At 34.9% G+C, this 26,332-nt stretch overlaps 1 protein-coding gene across 1 annotated transcript; it reads right to left on the bottom strand.

The window, feature by feature from the left end:
• Positions 1 to 9,451: 9,451 nt before the first annotated feature.
• On the bottom strand, positions 9,452 to 10,078 carry LOC129953476 (uncharacterized; the record flags this gene model as incomplete). Its single annotated transcript, XM_056066726.1, has 1 exon — positions 9,452 to 10,078. A coding segment is annotated over exon 1 (627 nt), but the record flags the coding sequence as incomplete, so codon positions are not given.
• Between the last annotated feature and the right edge of the window lie 16,254 nt (positions 10,079 to 26,332).

Genomic DNA, 26,332 nt, shown 5'->3' with positions numbered 1-26,332 from the left:
TACTAGAAAAAGATACTCCTAATCAAGATCTATCATTATAGATATAAATGAGTCATTTTGGAGCATCCTGAAGGATTTTTGATGTTCTAGACGAAAATCAAATCACACCCAAAACCATCACCTGATCCTTCCCAACCCCCAAAATCGATCAAGACTTCAAAATAGATACTTGACATGTACTAGAAAAAGATACTCCTAATCAAGATCTATCATTATAGATATAGATGAGTCATTTTGGAGCATCCTGAAGGATTTTTGATGTTCTAGACGAAAATCAAATCACACCCAAAACCATCACCTGATCCTTCCCAACCCCCAAAATCGATCAAGACTTCAAAATAGATACTTGACATGTACTAGAAAAAGATACTCCTAATCAAGATCTATCATTATAGATATAGATGAGTCATTTTGGAGCATCCTGAAGGATTTTTGATGTTCTAGACGAAAATCAAATCACACCTAAAACCATCAATTGATCCTTCCCAACCCCCAAAATTGATCAAGACTTCAAAATAGATACTTGACCTAGAAAAAGATACTCCTAATCAAGATCTATCATTATAGATATAGATGAGTCATTTTGGAGCATCCTGAAGGATTTTTGATGTTCTAGACGAAAATCAAATCACACCCCAAAACCATCACCTGATCCTTCCCAACCCCCAAAATCGATCAAGACTTCAAAATAGATACTTGACATGTACTAGAAAAAGATACTCCTAATCAAGATCTATCATTATAGATATAGAGGAGTCATTTTCTAGCATCCTGAAGGATTTTTGATGTTCTAGACGAAAATCAAATCACACCCAAAACCATCACCTGATCTTTCCCAACCCCCAAAATCGATCAAGACTTCAAAATAGATACTTGACATGTACTAGAAAAAGATACTCCTAATCAAGATCTATCATTATATATATAGATGAGTCATTTTGGAGCATCCTGAAGGATTTTTGATGTTCTAGACGAAAATCAAATCACACCCAAAACCATCACCTGATCCTTCCCAACCCCCAAAATCGATCAAGACTTCAAAATAGATACTTGACATGTACTAAAAAAAGATACTCCTAATCAAGATCTATCATTATAGATATAGATGAGTCATTTTGGAGCATCCTGAAGGATTTTTGATGTTCTAGACGAAAATCAAATCACACCCAAAACCATCACCTGATCCTTCCCAACCCCCAAAATCGATCAAGACTTCAAAATAGTTACTTGACATGTACTAGAAAAAGATACTCCTAATCAAGATCTATCATTATAGATATAGATGAGTCATTTTGGAGCATCCTGAAGGATTTTTGATGTTCTAGACGAAAATCAAATCACACCCAAAACCATCACCTGATCCTTCCCAACCCCCAAAATCGATCAAGACTTCAAAATAGATACTTGACATGTACTAGAAAAAGATACTCCTAATCAAGATCTATCATTATAGATATAGATGAGTCATTTTGGAGCATCCTGAAGGATTTTTGATGTTCTAGACGAAAATTTAAAATCGATCAAGACTTCAAAATAGATACTTGACATGTACTAGAAAAAGATACTCCTAATCAAGATCTATCATTATAGATATAGATGAGTCATTTTGGAGCATCCTGAAGGATTTTTGATGTTCTAGACGAAAATCAAATCACACCCAAAACCATCACCTGATCCTTCCCAACCCCCAAAATCGATCAAGACTTCAAAATAGATACTTGACATGTACTAGAAAAAGATACTCCTAATCAAGATCTATCATTATAGATATAGATGAGTCATTTTGGAGCATCCTGAAGGATTTTTGATGTTCTAGACGAAAATGAAATCACACCCAAAACCATCACCTGATCCTTCCCAACCCCCAAAATCGATCAAGACTTCAAAATAGATACTTGACATGTACTAGAAAAAGATACTCCTAATCAAGATCTATCATTATAGATATAGATGAGTCATTTTGGAGCATCCTGAAGGATTTTTGATGTTCTAGACGAAAATCAAATCACACCCAAAACCATCACCTGATCCTTCCCAACCCCCAAAATCGATCAAGACTTCAAAATAGATACTTGACATGTACTAGAAAAAGATACTCCTAATCAAGATCTATCATTATAGATATAGATGAGTCATTTTGGAGCATCCTGAAGGATTTTTGATGTTCTAGACGAAAATCAAATCACACCCAAAACCATCACCTGATCCTTCCCAACCCCCAAAATCGATCAAGACTTCAAAATAGATACTTGACATGTACTAGAAAAAGATACTCCTAATCAAGATCTATCATTATAGATATAGATGAGTCATTTTGAAGCATCCTGAAGGATTTTTGATGTTCTAGACGAAAATCAAATCACACCCAAAACCATCACCTGATCCTTCCCAACCCCCAAAATCGATCAAGACTTCAAAATAGATACTTGACATGTACTAGAAAAAGATACTCCTAATCAAGATCTATCATTATAGATATAGATGAGTCATTTTGGAGCATCCTGAAAGATTTTTGATGTTCTAGACGAAAATCAAATCACACCCAAAACCATCACCTGATCCTTCCCAACCCCCAAAATCGATCAAGACTTCAAAATAGATACTTGACATGTACTAGAAAAAGATACTCCTAATCAAGATCTATCATTATAGATATAGATGAGTCATTTTGGAGCATCCTGAAGGATTTTTGATGTTCTAGACGAAAATCAAATCACACCCAAAACCATCACCTGATCCTTCCCAACCCCCAAAATCGATCAAGACTTCAAAATAGATACTTGACATGTACTAGAAAAAGATACTCCTAATCAAGATCTATCATTATAGATATAGATGAGTCATTTTGGAGCATCCTGAAGGATTTTTGATGTTCTAGACGAAAATCAAATCACACCCAAAACCATCACCTGATCCTTCCCAACCCCCAAAATCGATCAAGACTTCAAAATAGATACTTGACATGTACCAGAAAAAGATACTCCTAATCAAGATCTATCATTATAGATATAGATGAGTCATTTTGGAGCATCCTGAAGGATTTTTGATGTTCTAGACGAAAATCAAATCACACCCAAAACCATCACCTGATCCTTCCCAACCCCCAAAATCGATCAAGACTTCAAAATAGATACTTGACATGTACTAGAAAAAGATACTCCTAATCAAGATCTATCATTATAGATATAGATGAGTCATTTTGGAGCATCCTGAAGGATTTTTGATGTTCTAGACGAAAATCAAATCACACCCAAAACCATCACCTGATCCTTCCCAACCCCCAAAATCGATCAAGACTTCAAAATAGATACTTGACATGTACTAGAAAAAGATACTCCTAATCAAGATCTATCATTATAGATATAGATGAGTCATTTTGGAGCATCCTGAAGGATTTTTGATGTTCTAGACGAAAATCAAATCACACCCAAAACCATCACCTGATCCCAACCCCCAAAATCGATCAAGACTTCAAAATAGATACTTGACATGTACTAGAAAAAGATACTCCTAATCAAGATCTATCATTATAGATATAGATGAGTCATTTTGGAGCATCCTGAAGGATTTTTGATGTTCTAGACGAAAATCAAATCACACCCAAAACCATCACCTGATCCTTCCCAACCCCCAAAATCGATCACAACTTCAAAATAGATACTTGACATGTACTAGAAAAAGATACTCCTAATCAAGATCTATCATTATAGATATAGATGAGTCATTTTGGAGCATTATGAAGGATTTTTGATGTTCTAGACGAAAATCAAATCACACCCAAAACCATCACCTGATCCTTCCCAACCCCCAAAATCGATCAAGACTTCAAAATAGATACTTGACATGTACTAGAAAAAGATACTCCTAATCAAGATCTATCATTATAGATATAGATGAGTCATTTTGGAGCATCCTGAAGGATTTTTGATGTTCTAGACGAAAATCAAATCACACCCAAAACCATCACCTGATCCTTCCCAACCCCCAAAATCGATCAAGACTTCAAAATAGATACTTGACATGTACTAGAAAAAGATACTCCTAATCAAGATCTATCATTATAGATATAGATGAGTCATTTTGGAGCATCCTGAAGGATTTTTGATGTTCTAGACGAAAATCAAATCACACCCAAAACCATCACCTGATCCTTCCCAACCCCCAAAATCGATCAAGACTTCAAAATAGATACTTGACATGTACTAGAAAAAGATACTCCTAATCAAGATCTATCATTATAGATATAGATGAGTCATTTTGGAGCATCCTGAAGGATTTTTGATGTTCTAGACGAAAATCAAATCACACCCAAAACCATCACCTGATAGATACTTGACATGTACTAGAAAAAGATACTCCTAATCAAGATCTATCATTATAGATATAGATGAGTCATTTTGGAGCATCCTGAAGGATTTTTGATGTTCTAGACGAAAATCAAATCACACCCAAAACCATCACCTGATCCTTCCCAACCCCCAAAATCGATCAAGACTTCAAAATAGATAGGATTTTTGATGTTCTAGACGAAAATCAAATCACACCCAAAACCATCACCTGAGTCATTTTGGAGCATCCTGAAGGATTTTTGATGTTCTAGACGAAAATTTAAAATCGATCAAGACTTCAAAATAGATACTTGACATGTACTAGAAAAAGATACTCCTAATCAAGATCTATCATTATAGATATAGATGAGTCATTTTGGAGCATCCTGAAGGATTTTTGATGTTCTAGACGAAAATCAAATCACACCCAAAACCATCACCTGATCCTTCCCAACCCCCAAAATCGATCAAGACTTCAAAATAGATACTTGACATGTACTAGAAAAAGATACTCCTAATCAAGATCTATCATTATAGATATAGATGAGTCATTTTGGAGCATCCTGAAGGATTTTTGATGTTCTAGACGAAAATGAAATCACACCCAAAACCATCACCTGATCCTTCCCAACCCCTAAAATCGATCAAGACTTCAAAATAGATACTTGACATGTACTAGAAAAAGATACTCCTAATCAAGATCTATCATTATAGATATAGATGAGTCATTTTGGAGCATCCTGAAGGATTTTTGATGTTCTAGACGAAAATCAAATCACACCCAAAACCATCACCTGATCCTTCCCAACCCCCAAAATCGATCAAGACTTCAAAATAGATACTTGACATGTACTAGAAAAAGATACTCCTAATCAAGATCTATCATTATAGATATAGATGAGTCATTTTGGAGCATCCTGAAGGATTTTTGATGTTCTAGACGAAAATCAAATCACACCCAAAACCATCACCTGATCCTTCCCAACCCCCAAAATCGATCAAGACTTCAAAATAGATACTTGACATGTACTAGAAAAAGATACTCCTAATCAAGATCTATCATTATAGATATAGATGAGTCATTTTGAAGCATCCTGAAGGATTTTTGATGTTCTAGACGAAAATCAAATCACACCCAAAACCATCACCTGATCCTTCCCAACCCCCAAAATCGATCAAGACTTCAAAATAGATACTTGACATGTACTAGAAAAAGATACTCCTAATCAAGATCTATCATTATAGATATAGATGAGTCATTTTGGAGCATCCTGAAAGATTTTTGATGTTCTAGACGAAAATCAAATCACACCCAAAACCATCACCTGATCCTTCCCAACCCCCAAAATCGATCAAGACTTCAAAATAGATACTTGACATGTACTAGAAAAAGATACTCCTAATCAAGATCTATCATTATAGATATAGATGAGTCATTTTGGAGCATCCTGAAGGATTTTTGATGTTCTAGACGAAAATCAAATCACACCCAAAACCATCACCTGATCCTTCCCAACCCCCAAAATCGATCAAGACTTCAAAATAGATACTTGACATGTACTAGAAAAAGATACTCCTAATCAAGATCTATCATTATAGATATAGATGAGTCATTTTGGAGCATCCTGAAGGATTTTTGATGTTCTAGACGAAAATCAAATCACACCCAAAACCATCACCTGATCCTTCCCAACCCCCAAAATCGATCAAGACTTCAAAATAGATACTTGACATGTACCAGAAAAAGATACTCCTAATCAAGATCTATCATTATAGATATAGATGAGTCATTTTGGAGCATCCTGAAGGATTTTTGATGTTCTAGACGAAAATCAAATCACACCCAAAACCATCACCTGATCCTTCCCAACCCCCAAAATCGATCAAGACTTCAAAATAGATACTTGACATGTACTAGAAAAAGATACTCCTAATCAAGATCTATCATTATAGATATAGATGAGTCATTTTGGAGCATCCTGAAGGATTTTTGATGTTCTAGACGAAAATCAAATCACACCCAAAACCATCACCTGATCCTTCCCAACCCCCAAAATCGATCAAGACTTCAAAATAGATACTTGACATGTACTAGAAAAAGATACTCCTAATCAAGATCTATCATTATAGATATAGATGAGTCATTTTGGAGCATCCTGAAGGATTTTTGATGTTCTAGACGAAAATCAAATCACACCCAAAACCATCACCTGATCCCAACCCCCAAAATCGATCAAGACTTCAAAATAGATACTTGACATGTACTAGAAAAAGATACTCCTAATCAAGATCTATCATTATAGATATAGATGAGTCATTTTGGAGCATCCTGAAGGATTTTTGATGTTCTAGACGAAAATCAAATCACACCCAAAACCATCACCTGATCCTTCCCAACCCCCAAAATCGATCACAACTTCAAAATAGATACTTGACATGTACTAGAAAAAGATACTCCTAATCAAGATCTATCATTATAGATATAGATGAGTCATTTTGGAGCATCCTGAAGGATTTTTGATGTTCTAGACGAAAATCAAATCACACCCAAAACCATCACCTGATCCTTCCCAACCCCCAAAATCGATCAAGACTTCAAAATAGATACTTGACATGTACTAGAAAAAGATACTCCTAATCAAGATCTATCATTATAGATATAGATGAGTCATTTTGGAGCATCCTGAAGGATTTTTGATGTTCTAGACGAAAATCAAATCACACCCAAAACCATCACCTGATCCTTCCCAACCCCCAAAATCGATCAAGACTTCAAAATAGATACTTGACATGTACTAGAAAAAGATACTCCTAATCAAGATCTATCATTATAGATATAGATGAGTCATTTTGGAGCATCCTGAAGGATTTTTGATGTTCTAGACGAAAATCAAATCACACCCAAAACCATCACCTGATCCTTCCCAACCCCCAAAATCGATCAAGACTTCAAAATAGATACTTGACATGTACTAGAAAAAGATACTCCTAATCAAGATCTATCATTATAGATATAGATGAGTCATTTTGGAGCATCCTGAAGGATTTTTGATGTTCTAGACGAAAATCAAATCACACCCAAAACCATCACCTGATAGATACTTGACATGTACTAGAAAAAGATACTCCTAATCAAGATCTATCATTATAGATATAGATGAGTCATTTTGGAGCATCCTGAAGGATTTTTGATGTTCTAGACGAAAATCAAATCACACCCAAAACCATCACCTGATCCTTCCCAACCCCCAAAATCGATCAAGACTTCAAAATAGATACTTGACATGTACTAGAAAAAGATACTCCTAATCAAGATCTATCATTATAGATATAGATGAGTCATTTTGGAGCATCCTGAAGGATTTTTGATGTTCTAGACGAAAATCAAATCACACCCAAAACCATCACCTGATCCTTCCCAACCCCCAAAATCGATCAAGACTTCAAAATAGATACTTGACATGTACTAGAAAAAGATACTCCTAATCAAGATCTATCATTATAGATATAGATGAGTCATTTTGGAGCATCCTGAAGGATTTTTGATGTTCTAGACGAAAATCAAATCACACCCAAAACCATCACCTGATCCTTCCCAACCCCCAAAATCGATCAAGACTTCAAAATAGATACTTGACATGTACTAGAAAAAGATACTCCTAATCAAGATCTATCATTATAGATATAGATGAGTCATTTTGGAGCATCCTGAAGGATTTTTGATGTTCTAGACGAAAATCAAATCACACCCAAAACCATCACCTGATCCTTCCCAACCCCCAAAATCGATCAAGACTTCAAAATAGATACTTGACATGTACTAGAAAAAGATACTCCTAATCAAGATCTATCATTATAGATATAGATGAGTCATTTTGGAGCATCCTGAAGGATTTTTGATGTTCTAGACGAAAATCAAATCACACCCAAAACCATCACCTGATCCTTCCCAACCCCCAAAATCGATCAAGACTTCAAAATAGATACTTGACATGTACTAGAAAAAGATACTCCTAATCAAGATCTATCATTATAGATATAGATGAGTCATTTTGGAGCATCCTGAAGGATTTTTGATGTTCTAGACGAAAATCAAATCACACCCAAAACCATCACCTGATCCTTCCCAACCCCCAAAATCGATCAAGACTTCAAAATAGATACTTGACATGTACTAGAAAAAGATACTCCTAATCAAGATCTATCATTATAGATATAGATGAGTCATTTTGGAGCATCCTGAAGGATTTTTGATGTTCTAGACGAAAATCAAATCACACCCAAAACCATCACCTGATCCTTCCCAACCCCCAAAATCGATCAAGACTTCAAAATAGATACTTGACATGTACTAGAAAAAGATACTCCTAATCAAGATCTATCATTATAGATATAGATGAGTCATTTTGGAGCATCCTGAAGGATTTTTGATGTTCTAGACGAAAATCAAATCACACCCAAAACCATCACCTGATCCTTCCCAACCCCCAAAATCGATCAAGACTTCAAAATAGATACTTGACATGTACTAGAAAAAGATACTCCTAATCAAGATCTATCATTATAGATATAGATGAGTCATTTTGGAGCATCCTGAAGGATTTTTGATGTTCTAGACGAAAATCAAATCACACCCAAAACCATCACCTGATCCTTCCCAACCCCCAAAATCGATCAAGACTTCAAAATAGATACTTGACATGTACTAGAAAAAGATGTTGGTTTGGCGAATTCAAATAATATAAACTTTATTTAGAGAAAAACTTAGAATGAAAATTAGAAATTATACAAAACAAACTTCGATTTGTTACAGTAAAATTATAGCAAAGTAGATATTCTAATACCGCCTCTTAATTTTATCAGTTATCAAATTAGTAACAAACAAACAAGATTATTAAAGCTATACATTCTAAAACTCAATAAATTAATATTTACAATTAAAAAAAAAAAAACAAATTTCGTTTAAATTAAAGTAGTTGGAAAAATTAGTTAATATAGTCAAATTAATTAAGATTTAAATTTAAGCGATGCTTTTGAAAAAGAATTTTTGCAAGACCCTTTGTCATTATATCAGCAACTTGATTGTTAGTAGAGATGTATTTGAGTTTGATTTCTTTATTTACAATAGATTCTCGAATGAAGTTGTATTTCACATCAATATGTTTCATTCTTTTATGATCACGTGATTCTTCAGCTACCTTGATGCACGCTTGATTGTCTTCAAATATTGTTGTTGGTGAATTGCAAGGATGTCCAATTTCTTTTAAAAGACAGCGCAACCATTTTGCCTCACAAATACATTTTGCTAATGCCAAATACTCAGCTTCAGTTGATGACAGGCTAATAGTTGGTTGCTTTTGTGATAACCAACTTACTGTATTCCCAAAGACCTTGAATACATATCCCGATGTTGATTTGCAATCGTTCTTATCACCAGCCCAGTCAGAATCGGCGTATCCAGTCAAAATATCAGCCTCAGAATCACGACGATAAACCATTTTCATATCAGATGTTCCCTGTATGTACCTTAAAATACGTTTTGCATACATGAAGTGTTCATCTGTAAAGCAGTTTTGAAATCTACTAAAATAGTTTGTCGATGCACATAAATCTGGTCGAGTTGTTTGACTAGCATATGTTAAGCATCCAATGAGTTCTCTATATGGCTGACTAGATAAATTATTGCCATCATCATTCTGCAAATGTAATCCATTTTCGATTGGTGTTGCAGCCGTTTTGCAGTTATTCATATCAAATTTCTTCAAAATATTTTTCAAGTAATTTGACTGGCTTAATTGAATTGAATAATCATTTAAATTTCTTTCAATAGAAATTCCAAGAAACGAATTGATTTTACCAAGATCCGTCATCTCAAATTCTTTTGACAATTCAGTTTTAATTACATTTATCATTTTTGTACTGTTTGAAATTATTGCTAAATCGTCGACGTATAAGAGTATGTAACAGACAATACCATTTTCAATTTTCATGTACAAATATTGATCTGATTGACAACGATTAAAACCAATTTTAAGAATGAATTGATTAAAGCGCTTATTCCACATCCGTGATGCTTGCTTTAACCCATAAAGCGATTTGTTTAATTTACAAACCATAGATTTTTCTTTCACAAATCCTTCTGGTTGTGTCATGTAGATGTCTTCCTTTAAATTTCCATTTAGAAAAAACGTCCATCTGATGTATATCGTATCCAAAATGGTTAGCAATGGACAATAAAATACGGAAGGTGGTCAATTTGGCTGTTGGTGAATATGTTTCGTTGTAATCGAAACCTTTTTCCTGTGTGAACCCACGAGCAACAAGTCTGGCTTTATACTTGTCGATGTCACCATTTGACTTATATTTCAACTTGAAAACCCATTTACAAGTGACAGCCTTTCGACCAGTGGGTAACTTACACAAAGACCAAGTACGATTCTTCAACAACGAATAATATTCATCATTAATAGCCTTTTCCCATTTTGGCCAATCAACACGCTTCCTTGCATCATTCATCGTGACCGGATCATTCTGTACAAATTCCTCAGCAGAAAGTGCAAAGTTTGCAGACCATGCAGCACGTCCATATCGATCTGGTTTATTTTTCTCACGAACACTGCGACGCAAATTATTGTTGTTATCAGCACTATTTGAAGCACTGTGGACATTGTCACTGATGTTACCGATGCTTTCCAAATTTGCATGTAAAACTGCTTCGCTCCAAAATCGACGACTCAATCCACTCGACAAAAGAATAGTCCTTGCTTTTTCAACTACTGTGCGATTGAAACGTTCAGATACCGCATTCATTTCCGGATTGTATGGCACGGTGTAATTCAGTCGAATACCTTTATTGACACAAAAAGATTTAAATTCGTTTGAGCAATACTCACCGCCATTATCCAAATGCAATTTCGAAATTTTTAGCCCATGTTGTGCTTCAGCCATAGAAACGTATTGTTGAAATTTTTCGAAAACTTCACTTCTCTTCTTCATGAAATATACCATGGATGCACGTGAAAAATCATCAGTAAAAGCAACGAAGAATCTGGAACCATCATGTGCCACTTCATTCATTGGACCGCTGACATCTGTATGGATGAGCTCCAAAATACGTTCAGATCGGATTTCCTTTCGTGGTGGATATGGTAAACGCGTCTGTTTACCAAGCACACACGATTCACAAAATTTGTCAGCACTATTTATACCTAATTCTAACAATCCAGTTGCCATGTTTTGATTCACCATATTCTTCATATCATTAACATTCAAATGAGCTAAACGAAAATGCCATAACGTTTGCGAAGCTTTGCTCAATTTTTCCGCACCAGCAATTCCAGCATACACACTTCGTTCAACATAAAAAGTGACTTGGTACAGTTGACCATTTCGACGAGCGGCGAACATATTTTGACCATTTTTGGAGATAAGGGCATCAACACCATTAAAGGTGATCTTGTAGCCTTTGTCAGTTAATTGACGAATTGACATCAAATTACATTTTAGATTCTTAACAAACAAGACGTTTTGAATAGTTTTTGTTGAATTATCTCCATTAAAGAAAGTCTTGACCGAAATGTCGCCTTGCTGGTTTGCTACCAAGGAATCACCTGCTTTTGCTGTTGAAATATTTATTGGCTCGATTGTATGTATATTGTTGAAAAAAACTTTATTATTAACAATATGGTGGGTAGCACCCGAATCAAGAACAAAATTAATTTCTTCAAAGCCCTCATTACTATTTCTTGACGAATCACTTATACAGCTAGACGCAATTTCATTGTTGTTCACTATCGCCTTTCTCTTTGATAACATTTGTTCTTCACAAAGTAAGAATTCAGGATCCTCATTTTTTCTTGCACAATTTGCACCTGCAGTTTTCTTACCATACGAATCAATTTTCTTCGACAAATTAACTTTACATTTCGATTTGATGTGGCCTGGCTTTTTGCATCTGTGACAAATTATTTTCGAACGATCTGCTTGCATAGCCATTGAGTCGCTTGATTTTATGGTACGCCTACAACTACTAGCTGCACGCTTTCCACATTCATCCAAAAGACGACTTTTAACGAATTCAATCGTTAATTTAGTTGTATCCATCGTTTCCAGTGCGGTAATTAAGCCATCAAAAGATTTTGGTAAAGTTAAAATCAAATGACATACCACATCCAGCTCTTCTAATGTTGCACCAATCGATTTCAACTCACGCACTACATGATCAAACTGAAGAAAATATTCATTGATTTCATCTCCATCTTTGTATCGCATCGTCAATAATTCTTTGCGCAGAAGTAATTGGCCAGCAACACTCTTGCGTTCAAATACACCAATCAATGTATCATATATTTCCTTTGCGAAAATTTTGTCTTTGATATATTCCAATTGAGAATCACCAACACATTGAACTAAGATGGATTTGCATTTCTTCTCTTCAGATTTCAACGATTCTTTGGCCTTGATACTATTTTCATTAGCAGGAACATCCTCCAACAACGATTGCAATGTATTTGCTAGAAACTTCTCCAAACCTTTTTCTTCCAGCAAAATTTGAAAATTAAAATTTTTTTTTATTGAATTTTCTCCTGGGCCCATAACCTGTTGGTTTGGCGAATTCAAATAATATAAACTTTATTTAGAGAAAAACTTAGAATGAAAATTAGAAATTATACAAAACAAACTTCGATTTGTTACAGTAAAATTATAGCAAAGTAGATATTCTTAAAAGATACTCCTAATCAAGATCTATCATTATAGATATAGATGAGTCATTTTGGAGCATCCTGAAGGATTTTTGATGTTCTAGACGAAAATCAAATCACACCCAAAACCATCACCTGATCCTTCCCAACCCCCAAAATCGATCAAGACTTCAAAATAGATACTTGACATGTACTAGAAAAAGATACTCCTAATCAAGATCTATCATTATAGATATAGATGAGTCATTTTGGAGCATCCTGAAGGATTTTTGATGTTCTAGACGAAAATCAAATCACACCCAAAACCATCACCTGATCCTTCCCAACCCCCAAAATCGATCAAGACTTCAAAATAGATACTTGACATGTACTAGAAAAAGATACTCCTAATCAAGATCTATCATTATAGATATAGATGAGTCATTTTGGAGCATCCTGAAGGATTTTTGATGTTCTAGACGAAAATCAAATCACACCCAAAACCATCACCTGATCCTTCCCAACCCCCAAAATCGATCAAGACTTCAAAATAGATACTTGACATGTACTAGAAAAAGATACTCCTAATCAAGATCTATCATTATAGATATAGATGAGTCATTTTGGAGCATCCTAAAGGATTTTTGATGTTCTAGACGAAAATCAAATCACACCCAAAACCATCACCTGATCCTTCCCAACCCCCAAAATCGATCAAGACTTCAAAATAGATACTTGACATGTACTAGAAAAAAGATACTCCTAATCAAGATCTATCATTATAGATATAGATGAGTCATTTTGGAGCATCCTGAAGGATTTTTGATGTTCTAGACGAAAATCAAATCACACCCAAAACCATCACCTGATCCTTCCCCAACCCCCAAAATCGATCAAGACTTCAAAATAGATACTTGACATGTACTAGAAAAAGATACTCCTAATCAAGATCTATCATTATAGATATAGATAAGTCATTTTGGAGCATCCTGAAGGATTTTTGATGTTCTAGACGAAAATCAAATCACACCCAAAACCATCACCTGATCCTTCCCAACCCCCAAAATCGATCAAGACTTCAAAATAGATACTTGACATGTACTAGAAAAAGATACTCCTAATCAAGATCTATCATTATAGATATAGATGAGTCATTTTGGAGCATCCTGAAGGATTTTTGATGTTCTAGACGAAAATCAAATCACACCCAAAACCATCACCTGATCCTTCCCAACCCCCAAAATCGATCAAGACTTCAAAATAGATACTTGACATGTACTAGAAAAAGATACTCCTAATCAAGATCTATCATTATAGATATAGATGAGTCATTTTGGAGCATCCTGAAGGATTTTTGATGTTCTAGACGAAAATCAAATCACACCCAAAACCATCACCTGATCCTTCCCAACCCCCAAAATCGATCAAGACTTCAAAATAGATACTTGACATGTACTAGAAAAAGATACTCCTAATCAAGATCTATCATTATAGATATAGATGAGTCATTTTGGAGCATCCTGAAGGATTTTTGATGTTCTAGACGAAAATCAAATCACACCCAAAACCATCACCTGATCCTTCCCAACCCCCAAAATCGATCAAGACTTCAAAATAGATACTTGACATGTACTAGAAAAAGATACTCCTAATCAAGATCTATCATTATAGATATAGATGAGTCATTTTGGAGCATCCTGAAGGATTTTTGATGTTCTAGACGAAAATCAAATCACACCCAAAACCATCACCTGATCCTTCCCAACCCCCAAAATCGATCAAGACTTCAAAATAGATACTTGACATGTACTAGAAAAAGATACTCCTAATCAAGATCTATCATTATAGATATAGATGAGTCATTTTGGAGCATCCTAAAGGATTTTTGATGTTCTAGACGAAAATCAAATCACACCCAAAACCATCACCTGATCCTTCCCAACCCCCAAAATCGATCAAGACTTCAAAATAGATACTTGACATGTACTAGAAAAAGATACTCCTAATCAAGATCTATCATTATAGATATAGATGAGTCATTTTGGAGCATCCTGAAGGATTTTTGATGTTCTAGACGAAAATCAAATCACACCCAAAACCATCACCTGATCCTTCCCAACCCCCAAAATCGATCAAGACTTCAAAATAGATACTTGACATGTACTAGAAAAAGATGTTGGTTTGGCGAATTCAAATAATATAAACTTTATTTAGAGAAAAACTTAGAATGAAAATTAGAAATTATACAAAACAAACTTCGATTTGTTACAGTAAAATTATAGCAAAGTAGATATTCTAATACCGCCTCTTAATTTTATCAGTTATCAAATTAGTAACAAACAAACAAGATTATTAAAGCTATACATTCTAAAACTCAATAAATTAATATTTACAATTAAAAAAAAAAAACAAATTTCGTTTAAATTAAAGTAGTTGGAAAAATTAGTTAATATAGTCAAATTAATTAAGATTTAAATTTAAGCGATGCTTTTGAAAAAGAATTTTTGCAAGACCCTTTGTCATTATATCAGCAACTTGATTGTTAGTAGAGATGTATTTGAGTTTGATTTCTTTATTTACAATAGATTCTCGAATGAAGTTGTATTTCACATCAATATGTTTCATTCTTTTATGATCACGTGATTCTTCAGCTACCTTGATGCACGCTTGATTGTCTTCAAATATTGTTGTTGGTGAATTGCAAGGATGTCCAATTTCTTTTAAAAGACAGCGCAACCATTTTGCCTCACAAATACATTTTGCTAATGCCAAATACTCAGCTTCAGTTGATGACAGGCTAATAGTTGGTTGCTTTTGTGATAACCAACTTACTGTATTCCCAAAGACCTTGAATACATATCCCGATGTTGATTTGCAATCGTTCTTATCACCAGCCCAGTCAGAATCGGCGTATCCAGTCAAAATATCAGCCTCAGAATCACGACGATAAACCATTTTCATATCAGATGTTCCCTGTATGTACCTTAAAATACGTTTTGCATACATGAAGTGTTCATCTGTAAAGCAGTTTTGAAATCTACTAAAATAGTTTGTCGATGCACATAAATCTGGTCGAGTTGTTTGACTAGCATATGTTAAGCATCCAATGAGTTCTCTATATGGCTGACTAGATAAATTATTGCCATCATCATTCTGCAAATGTAATCCATTTTCGATTGGTGTTGCAGCCGTTTTGCAGTTATTCATATCAAATTTCTTCAAAATATTTTTCAAGTAATTTGACTGGCTTAATTGAATTGAATAATCATTTAAATTTCTTTCAATAGAAATTCCAAGAAACGAATTGATTTTACCAAGATCCGTCATCTCAAATTCTTTTGACAATTCAGTTTTAATTACATTTATCATTTTTGTACTGTTTGAAATTATTGCTAAATCGTCGACGTATAAGAGTATGTAACAGACAATACCATTTTCAATTTTCATGTACAAACATTGATCTGATTGACAACGATTAAAACCAATTTTAAGAATGAATTGATTAAAGCGCTTATTCCACATCCGTGATGCTTGCTTTAACCCATAAAGCGATTTGTTTAATTTGCAAACCATAGATTTTTCTTTCACAAATCCTTCTGGTTGTGTCATGTAGATGTCTTCCTTTAAATTTCCATTTAGAAAAGCACATTTAACGTCCATCTGATGTATATCGTATCCAAAATGGTTAGCAATGGACAATAAAATACGGAAGGTGGTCAATTTGGCTGTTGGTGAATATGTTTCGTTGTAATCGAAACCTTTTTCCTGTGTGAACCCACGAGCAACAAGTCTGGCTTTATACTTGTCGATGTCACCATTTGACTTATATTTCAACTTGAAAACCCATTTACAAGTGACAGCCTTTCGACCAGTGGGTAACTTACACAAAGACCAAGTACGATTCTTCAACAACGAATAATATTCATCATTAATAGCCTTTTCCCATTTTGGCCAATCAACACGCTTCCTTGCATCATTCATCGTGACCGGATCATTCTGTACAAATTCCTCAGCAGAAAGTGCAAAGTTTGCAGACCATGCAGCACGTCCATATCGATCTGGTTTATTTTTCTCACGAACACTGCGACGCAAATTATTGTTGTTATCAGCACTATTTGAAGCACTGTGGACATTGTCACTGATGTTACCGATGCTTTCCAAATTTGCATGTAAAACTGCTTCGCTCCAAAATCGACGACTCAATCCACTCGACAAAAGAATAGTCCTTGCTTTTTCAACTACTGTGCGATTGAAACGTTCAGATACCGCATTCATTTCCGGATTGTATGGCACGGTGTAATTCAGTCGAATACCTTTATTGACACAAAAAGATTTAAATTCGTTTGAGCAATACTCACCGCCATTATCCAAATGCAATTTCGAAATTTTTAGCCCATGTTGTGCTTCAGCCATAGAAACGTATTGTTGAAATTTTTCGAAAACTTCACTTCTCTTCTTCATGAAATATACCATGGATGCACGTGAAAAATCATCAGTAAAAGCAACGAAGAATCTGGAACCATCATGTGCCACTTCATTCATTGGACCGCTGTCATCTGTATGGATGAGCTCCAAAATACGTTCAGATCGGATTTCCTTTCGTGGTGGATATGGTAAACGCGTCTGTTTACCAAGCACACACGATTCACAAAATTTGTCAGCACTATTTATACCTAATTCTAACAATCCAGTTGCCATGTTTTGATTCACCATCTTCTTCATATCATTAACATTCAAATGAGCTAAACGAAAATGCCATAACGTTTGCGAAGCTTTGCTCAATTTTTCCGCACCAGCAATTCCAGCATACACACTTCGTTCAACATAAAAAGTGACTTGGTACAGTTGACCATTTCGACGAGCGGCGAACATATTTTGACCATTTTTGGAGATAAGGGCATCAACACCATTAAAGGTGATCTTGTAGCCTTTGTCAGTTAATTGACGAATTGACATCAAATTACATTTTAGATTCTTAACAAACAAGACGTTTTGAATAGTTTTTGTTGAATTATCTCCATTAAAGAAAGTCTTGACCGAAATGTCGCCTTGCTGGTTTGCTACCAAGGAATCACCTGCTTTTGCTGTTGAAATATTTATTGGCTCGATTGTATGTATATTGTTGAAAAAAACTTTATTATTAACAATATGGTGGGTAGCACCCGAATCAAGAACAAAATTAATTTCTTCAAAGCCCTCATTACTATTTCTTGACGATTCACTTATACAGCTAGACGCAATTTCATTGTTGTTCACTATCGCCTTTCTCTTTGATAACATTTGTTCTTCACAAAGTAAGAATTCAGGATCCTCATTTTTTCTTGCACAATTTGCACCTGCAGTTTTCTTACCATACGAATCAATTTTCTTCGACAAATTAACTTTACATTTCGATTTGATGTGGCCTGGCTTTTTGCATCTGTGACAAATTATTTTCGAACGATCTGCTTGCATAGCCATTGAGTCGCTTGATTTTATGGTACGCCTACAACTACTAGCTGCACGCTTTCCACATTCATCCAAAAGACGACTTTTAACGAATTCAATCGTTAATTTAGTTGTATCCATCGTTTCCAGTGCGGTAATTAAGCCATCAAAAGATTTTGGTAAAGTTAAAATCAAATGACATACCACATCCAGCTCTTCTAATGTTGCACCAATCGATTTCAACTCACGCACTACATGATCAAACTGAAGAAAATATTCATTGATTTCATCTCCATCTTTGTATCGCATCGTCAATAATTCTTTGCGCAGAAGTAATTGGCCAGCAACACTCTTGCGTTCAAATACACCAATCAATGTATCATATATTTCCTTTGCGAAAATTTTGTCTTTGATATATTCCAATTGAGAATCACCAACACATTGAACTAAGATGGATTTGCATTTCTTCTCTTCAGATTTCAACGATTCTTTGGCCTTGATACTATTTTCATTAGCAGGAACATCCTCCAACAACGATTGCAATGTATTTGCTAGAAACTTCTCCAAACCTTTTTCTTCCAGCAAAATTTGAAAATTAAAATTTTTTTTTATTGAATTTTCTCCTGGGCCCATAACCTGTTGGTTTGGCGAATTCAAATAATATAAACTTTATTTAGAGAAAAACTTAGAATGAAAATTAGAAATTATACAAAACAAACTTCGATTTGTTACAGTAAAATTATAGCAAAGTAGATATTCTAATAAAAGATACTCCTAATCAAGATCTATCATTATAGATATAGATGAGTCATTTTGGAGCATCCTGAAGGATTTTTGATGTTCTAGACGAAAATCAAATCACACCCAAAACCATCACCTGATCCTTCCCAACCCCCAAAATCGATCAAGACTTCAAAATAGATACTTGACATGTACTAGAAAAAGATACTCCTAATCAAGATCTATCATTATAGATATAGATGAGTCATTTTGGAGCATCCTGAAGGATTTTTGATGTTCTAGACGAAAATCAAATCACACCCAAAACCATCACCTGATCCTTCCCAACCCCCAAAATCGATCAAGACTTCAAAATAGATACTTGACATGTACTAGAAAAAGATACTCCTAATCAAGATCTATCATTATAGATATAGATGAGTCATTTTGGAGCATCCTGAAGGATTTTTGATGTTCTAGACGAAAATCAAATCACACCCAAAACCATCACCTGATCCTTCCCAACCCCCAAAATCGATCAAGACTTCAAAATAGATACTTGACATGTACTAGAAAAAGATACTCCTAATCAAGATCTATCATTATAGATATAGATGAGTCATTTTGGAGCATCCTAAAGGATTTTTGATGTTCTAGACGAAAATCAAATCACACCCAAAACCATCACCTGATCCTTCCCAACCCCCAAAATCGATCAAGACTTCAAAATAGATACTTGACATGTACTAGAAAAAGATACTCCTAATCAAGATCTATCATTATAGATATAGATGAGTCATTTTGGAGCATCCTGAAGGATTTTTGATGTTCTAGACGAAAATCAAATCACACCCAAAACCATCACCTGATCCTTCCCAACCCCCAAAATCGATCAAGACTTCAAAATAGATACTTGACATGTACTAGAAAAAGATACTCCTAATCAAGATCTATCATTATAGATATAGATAAGTCATTTTCGAGCATCCTGAAGGATTTTTGATGTTCTAGACGAAAATCAAATCACACCCAAAACCATCACCTGATCCTTCCCAACCCCCAAAATCGATCAAGACTTCAAAATAGATACTTGACATGTACTAGAAAAAGATACTCCTAATCAAGATCTATCATTATAGATATAGATGAGTCATTTTGGAGCATCCTGAAGGATTTTTGATGTTCTAGACGAAAATCAAATCACACCCAAAACCATCACCTGATCCTTCCAACCCCCAAAATCGATCAAGACTTCAAAATAGATACTTGACATGTACTAGAAAAAGATACTCCTAATCAAGATCTATCATTATAGATATAGATGAGTCATTTTGGAGCATCCTGAAGGATTTTTGATGTTCTAGACGAAAATCAAATCACACCCAAAACCATCACCTGATCCTTCCCAACCCCCAAAATCGATCAAGACTTCAAAATAGATACTTCACATGTACTAGAAAAAGATACTCCTAATCAAGATCTATCATTATAGATATAGATGAGTCATTTTGGAGCATCCTGAAGGATTTTTGATGTTCTAGACGAAAATCAAATCACACCCAAAACCATCACCTGATCCTTCCCAACCCCCAAAATCGATCAAGACTTCAAAATAGATACTTGACATGTACTAGAAAAAGATACTCCTAATCAAGATCTATCATTATAGATATAGATGAGTTATTTTGGAGCATCCTGAAGGATTTTTGATGTTCTAGACGAAAATCAAATCACACCCAAAACCATCACCTGATCCTTCCCAACCCCCAAAATCGATCAAGACTTCAAAATAGATACTTGACATGTACTAGAAAAAGATACTCCTAATCAAGATCTATCATTATAGATATAGATGAGTCATTTTGGAGCATCCTGAAGGATTTTTGATGTTCTAGACGAAAATCAAATCACACCCAAAACCATCACCTGATCCTTCCCAACCCCCAAAATCGATCAAGACTTCAAAATAGATACTTGACATGTACTAGAAAAAGATACTCCTAATCAAGATCTATCATTATAGATATAGATGAGTCATTTTGGAGCATCCTGAAGGATTTTTGATGTTCTAGACGAAAATCAAATCACACCCAAAACCATCACCTGATCCTTCCCAACCCCCAAAATCGATCAAGACTTCAAAATAGATACTTGACATGTACTAGAAAAAGATACTCCTAATCAAGATCTATCATTATAGATATAGATGAGTCATTTTGGAGCATCCTGAAGGATTTTTGATGTTCTAGACGAAAATCAAATCACACCCAAAACCATCACCTGATCCTTCCCAACCCCCAAAATCGATCAAGACTTCAAAATAGATACTTGACATGTACTAGAAAAAGATACTCCTAATCAAGATCTATCATTATAGATATAGATGAGTCATTTTGGAGCATCCTGAAGGATTTTTGATGTTCTAGACGAAAATCAAATCACACCCAAAACCATCACCTGATCCTTCCCAACCCCCAAAATCGATCAAGACTTCAAAATAGATACTTGACATGTACTAGAAAAAGATACTCCTAATCAAGATCTATCATTATAGATATAGATGAGTCATTTTGGAGCATCCTGAAGGATTTTTGATGTTCTAGACGAAAATCAAATCACACCCAAAACCATCACCTGATCCTTCCCAACCCCCAAAATCGATCAAGACTTCAAAATAGATACTTGACATGTACTAGAAAAAGATACTCCTAATCAAGATCTATCATTATAGATATAGATGAGTCATTTTGGAGCATCCTGAAGGATTTTTGATGTTCTAGACGAAAATCAAATCACACCCAAAACCATCACCTGATCCTTCCCAACCCCCAAAATCGATCAAGACTTCAAAATAGATAATTGACATGTACTAGAAAAAGATACTCCTAATCAAGATCTATCATTATAGATATAGATGAGTCATTTTGGAGCATCCTGAAGGATTTTTGATGTTCTAGACGAAAATCAAATCACACCCAAAACCATCACCTGATCCTTCCCAACCCCCAAAATCGATCAAGACTTCAAAATAGATACTTGACATGTACTAGAAAAAGATACTCCTAATCAAGATCTATCATTATAGATATAGATGAGTCATTTTGGAGCATCCTGAAGGATTTTTGATGTTCTAGACGAAAATCAAATCACACCCAAAACCATCACCTGATCCTTCCCAACCCCCAAAATCGATCAAGACTTCAAAATAGATACTTGACATGTACTAGAAAAAGATACTCCTAATCAAGATCTATCATTATAGATATAGATGAGTCATTTTGGAGCATCCTGAAGGATTTTTGATGTTCTAGACGAAAATCAAATCACACCCAAAACCATCACCTGATCCTTCCCAACCCCCAAAATCGATCAAGACTTCAAAATAGATACTTGACATGTACTAGAAAAAGATACTCCTAATCAAGATCTATCATTATAGATATAGATGAGTCATTTTGGAGCATCCTGAAGGATTTTTGATGTTCTAGACGAAAATCAAATCACACCCAAAACCATCACCTGATCCTTCCCAACCCCCAAAATCGATCAAGACTTCAAAATAGATACTTGACATGTACTAGAAAAAGATACTCCTAATCAAGATCTATCATTATAGATATAGATGAGTCATTTTGGAGCATCCTGAAGGATTTTTGATGTTCTAGACGAAAATCAAATCACACCCAAAACCATCAACTGATCCTTCCCAACCCCCAAAATCGATCAAGACTTCAAAATAGATACTTGACATGTACTAGAAAAAGATACTCCTAATCAAGATCTATCATTATAGATATAGATGAGTCATTTTGGAGCATCCTGAAGGATTTTTGATGTTCTAGACGAAAATCAAATCACACCCAAAACCATCACCTGATCCTTCCCAACCCCCAAAATCGATCAAGACTTCAAAATAGATACTTGACTTGTACAAAATAGATACTTGACATGCAAAAGATACTCCTAATCAAGATCTACCATTATAGATATAGATGAGTCATTTTGGAGCATCCTGAAGGATTTTTGATGTTCTAGACGAAAATCAAATCACACCCAAAACCATCACCTGATCCTTCCCAACCCCCAAAATCGATCAAGACTTCAAAATAGATACTTGACATGTACTAGAAAAAGATACTCCTAATCAAGATCTATCATTAAAGATATAGATGAGTCATTTTGGAGCATCCTGAAGGATTTTTGATGTTCTAGACGAAAATCAAATCACACCCAAAACCATCACCTGATCCTTCCCAACCCCCAAAATCGATCAAGACTTCAAAATAGATACTTGACATGTACTAGAAAAAGATACTCCTAATCAAGATCTATCATTATAGATATAGATGAGTCATTTTGGAGCATCCTGAAGGATTTTTGATGTTCTAGACGAAAATCAAATCACACCCAAAACCATCACCTGATCCTTCCCAACCCCCAAAATCGATCAAGACTTCAAAATAGATACTTGACATGTACTAGAAAAAGATACTCCTAATCAAGATCTATCATTATAGATATAGATGAGTCATTTTGGAGCATCCTGAAGGATTTTTGATGTTCTAGACGAAAATCAAATCACACCCAAAACCATCACCTGATCCTTCCCAACCCCCAAAATCGATCAAGACTTCAAAATAGATACTTGACATGTACTAGAAAAAGATACTCCTAATCAAGATCTATCATTATAGATATAGATGAGTCATTTTGGAGCATCCTGAAGGATTTTTGATGTTCTAGACGAAAATCAAATCACACCCAAAACCATCACCTGATCCTTCCCAACCCCCAAAATCGATCAAGACTTCAAAATAGATACTTGACATGTACTAGAAAAAGATACTCCTAATCAAGATCTATCATTATAGATATAGATGAGTCATTTTGGAGCATCCTGAAGGATTTTTGATGTTCTAGACGAAAATCAAATCACACCCAAAACCATCACCTGATCCTTCCCAACCCCCAAAATCGATCAAGACTTCAAAATAGATACTTGACATGTACTAGAAAAAGATACTCCTAATCAAGATCTATCATTATAGATATAGATGAGTCATTTTGGAGCATCCTGAAGGATTTTTGATGTTCTAGACGAAAATCAAATCACACCCAAAACCATCACCTGATCCTTCCCAATCCCCAAAATCGATCAAGACTTCAAAATAGATACTTGACATGTACTAGAAAAAGATACTCCTAATCAAGATCTATCATTATAGATATAGGTGAGTCATTTTGGAGCATCCTCAAGGATTTTTGATGTTCTAGACGAAAATCAAATCACACCCAAAACCATCACCTGATCCTTCCCAACCCCCAAAATCGATCAAGACTTCAAAATAGATACTTGACATGTACTAGAAAAAGATACTCCTAATCAAGATCTATCATTATAGATATAGATGAGTCATTTTGGAGCATCCTGAAGGATTTTTGATGTTCTAGACGAAAATCAAATCACACCCAAAAACCATCACCTGATCCTTCCCAACCCCAAAATCGATCAAGACTTCAAAATAGATACTTGACATGTACTAGAAAAAGATACTCTAATCAAGATCTATCATTATAGATATAGATGAGTCATTTTGGAGCATCCTGAAGGATTTTTGATGTTCTAGACGAAAATCAAATCACACCCAAAACCATCACCTGATCCTTCCCAACCCCCAAAATCGATCAAGACTTCAAAAATAGATACTTGACATGTACTAGAAAAAGATACTCCTAATCAAGATCTATCATTATAGATATAGATGAGTCATTTTGGAGCATCCTGAAGGATTTTTGATGTTCTAGACGAAAATCAAATCACACCCAAAACCATCACCTGATCCTTCCCAACCCCCAAAATCGATCAAGACTTCAAAATAGATACTTGACATGTACTAGAAAAAGATACTCCTAATCAAGATCTATCATTATAGATATAGATGAGTCATTTTGGAGCATCCTGAAGGATTTTTGATGTTCTAGACGAAAATCAAATCACACCCAAAACCATCACCTGATCCTTCCCAACCCCCAAAATCGATCAAGACTTCAAAATAGATACTTGACATGTACTAGAAAAAGATACTCCTAATCAAGATCTATCATTATAGATATAGATGAGTCATTTTGGAGCATCCTGAAGGATTTTTTGATGTTCTAGACGAAAATCAAATCACACCCAAAACCATCACCTGATCCTTCCCAACCCCCAAAATCGATCAAGACTTCAAAATAGATACTTGACATGTACTAGAAAAAGATACTCCTAATCAAGATCTATCATTATAGATATAGATGAGTAATTTTGGAGCATCCTGAAGGATTTTTGATGTTCTAGACGAAAATCAAATCACACCCAAAACCATCACCTGATCCTTCCCAACCCCCAAAATCGATCAAGACTTCAAAATAGATACTTGACATGTACTAGAAAAAGATACTCCTAATCAAGATCTATCATTATAGATATAGATGAGTTATTTTGGAGCATCCTGAAGGATTTTTGATGTTCTAGACGAAAATCAAATCACACCCAAAACCATCACCTGATCCTTCCCAACCCCCAAAATCGATCAAGACTTCAAAATAGATACTTGACATGTACTAGAAAAAGATACTCCTAATCAAGATCTATCATTATAGATATAGATGAGTCATTTTGGAGCATCCTGAAGGATTTTTGATGTTCTAGACGAAAATCAAATCACACCCAAAAACCATCACCTGATCCTTCCCAACCCCCAAAATCGATCAAGACTTCAAAATAGATACTTGACATGTACTAGAAAAAGATACTCCTAATCAAGATCTATAATTATAGATATAGATGAGTCATTTTGGAGCATCCTGAAGGATTTTTGATGTTCTAGACGAAAATCAAATCACACCCAAAACCATCACCTGATCCTTCCCAACCCCCAAAATCGATCAAGACTTCAAAATAGATACTTGACATGTACTAGAAAAAGATACTCCTAATCAAGATCTATCATTATAGATATAGATGAGTCATTTTGGAGCATCCTGAAGGATTTTTGATGTTCTAGACGAAAATCAAATCACACCCAAAACCATCACCTGATCCTTCCCAACCCCCAAAATCGATCAAGACTTCAAAATAGATACTTGACATGTACTAGAAAAAGATACTCCTAATCAAGATCTATCATTATAGAT

Source organism: Eupeodes corollae, unplaced genomic scaffold (genome assembly GCF_945859685.1).
Source record: "Eupeodes corollae unplaced genomic scaffold, idEupCoro1.1 scaffold_574, whole genome shotgun sequence".
In the NCBI taxonomy this organism is placed as follows: domain Eukaryota; kingdom Metazoa; phylum Arthropoda; class Insecta; order Diptera; family Syrphidae; genus Eupeodes; species Eupeodes corollae.
This window is presented reverse-complemented; position numbering and strand designations above follow the sequence as displayed.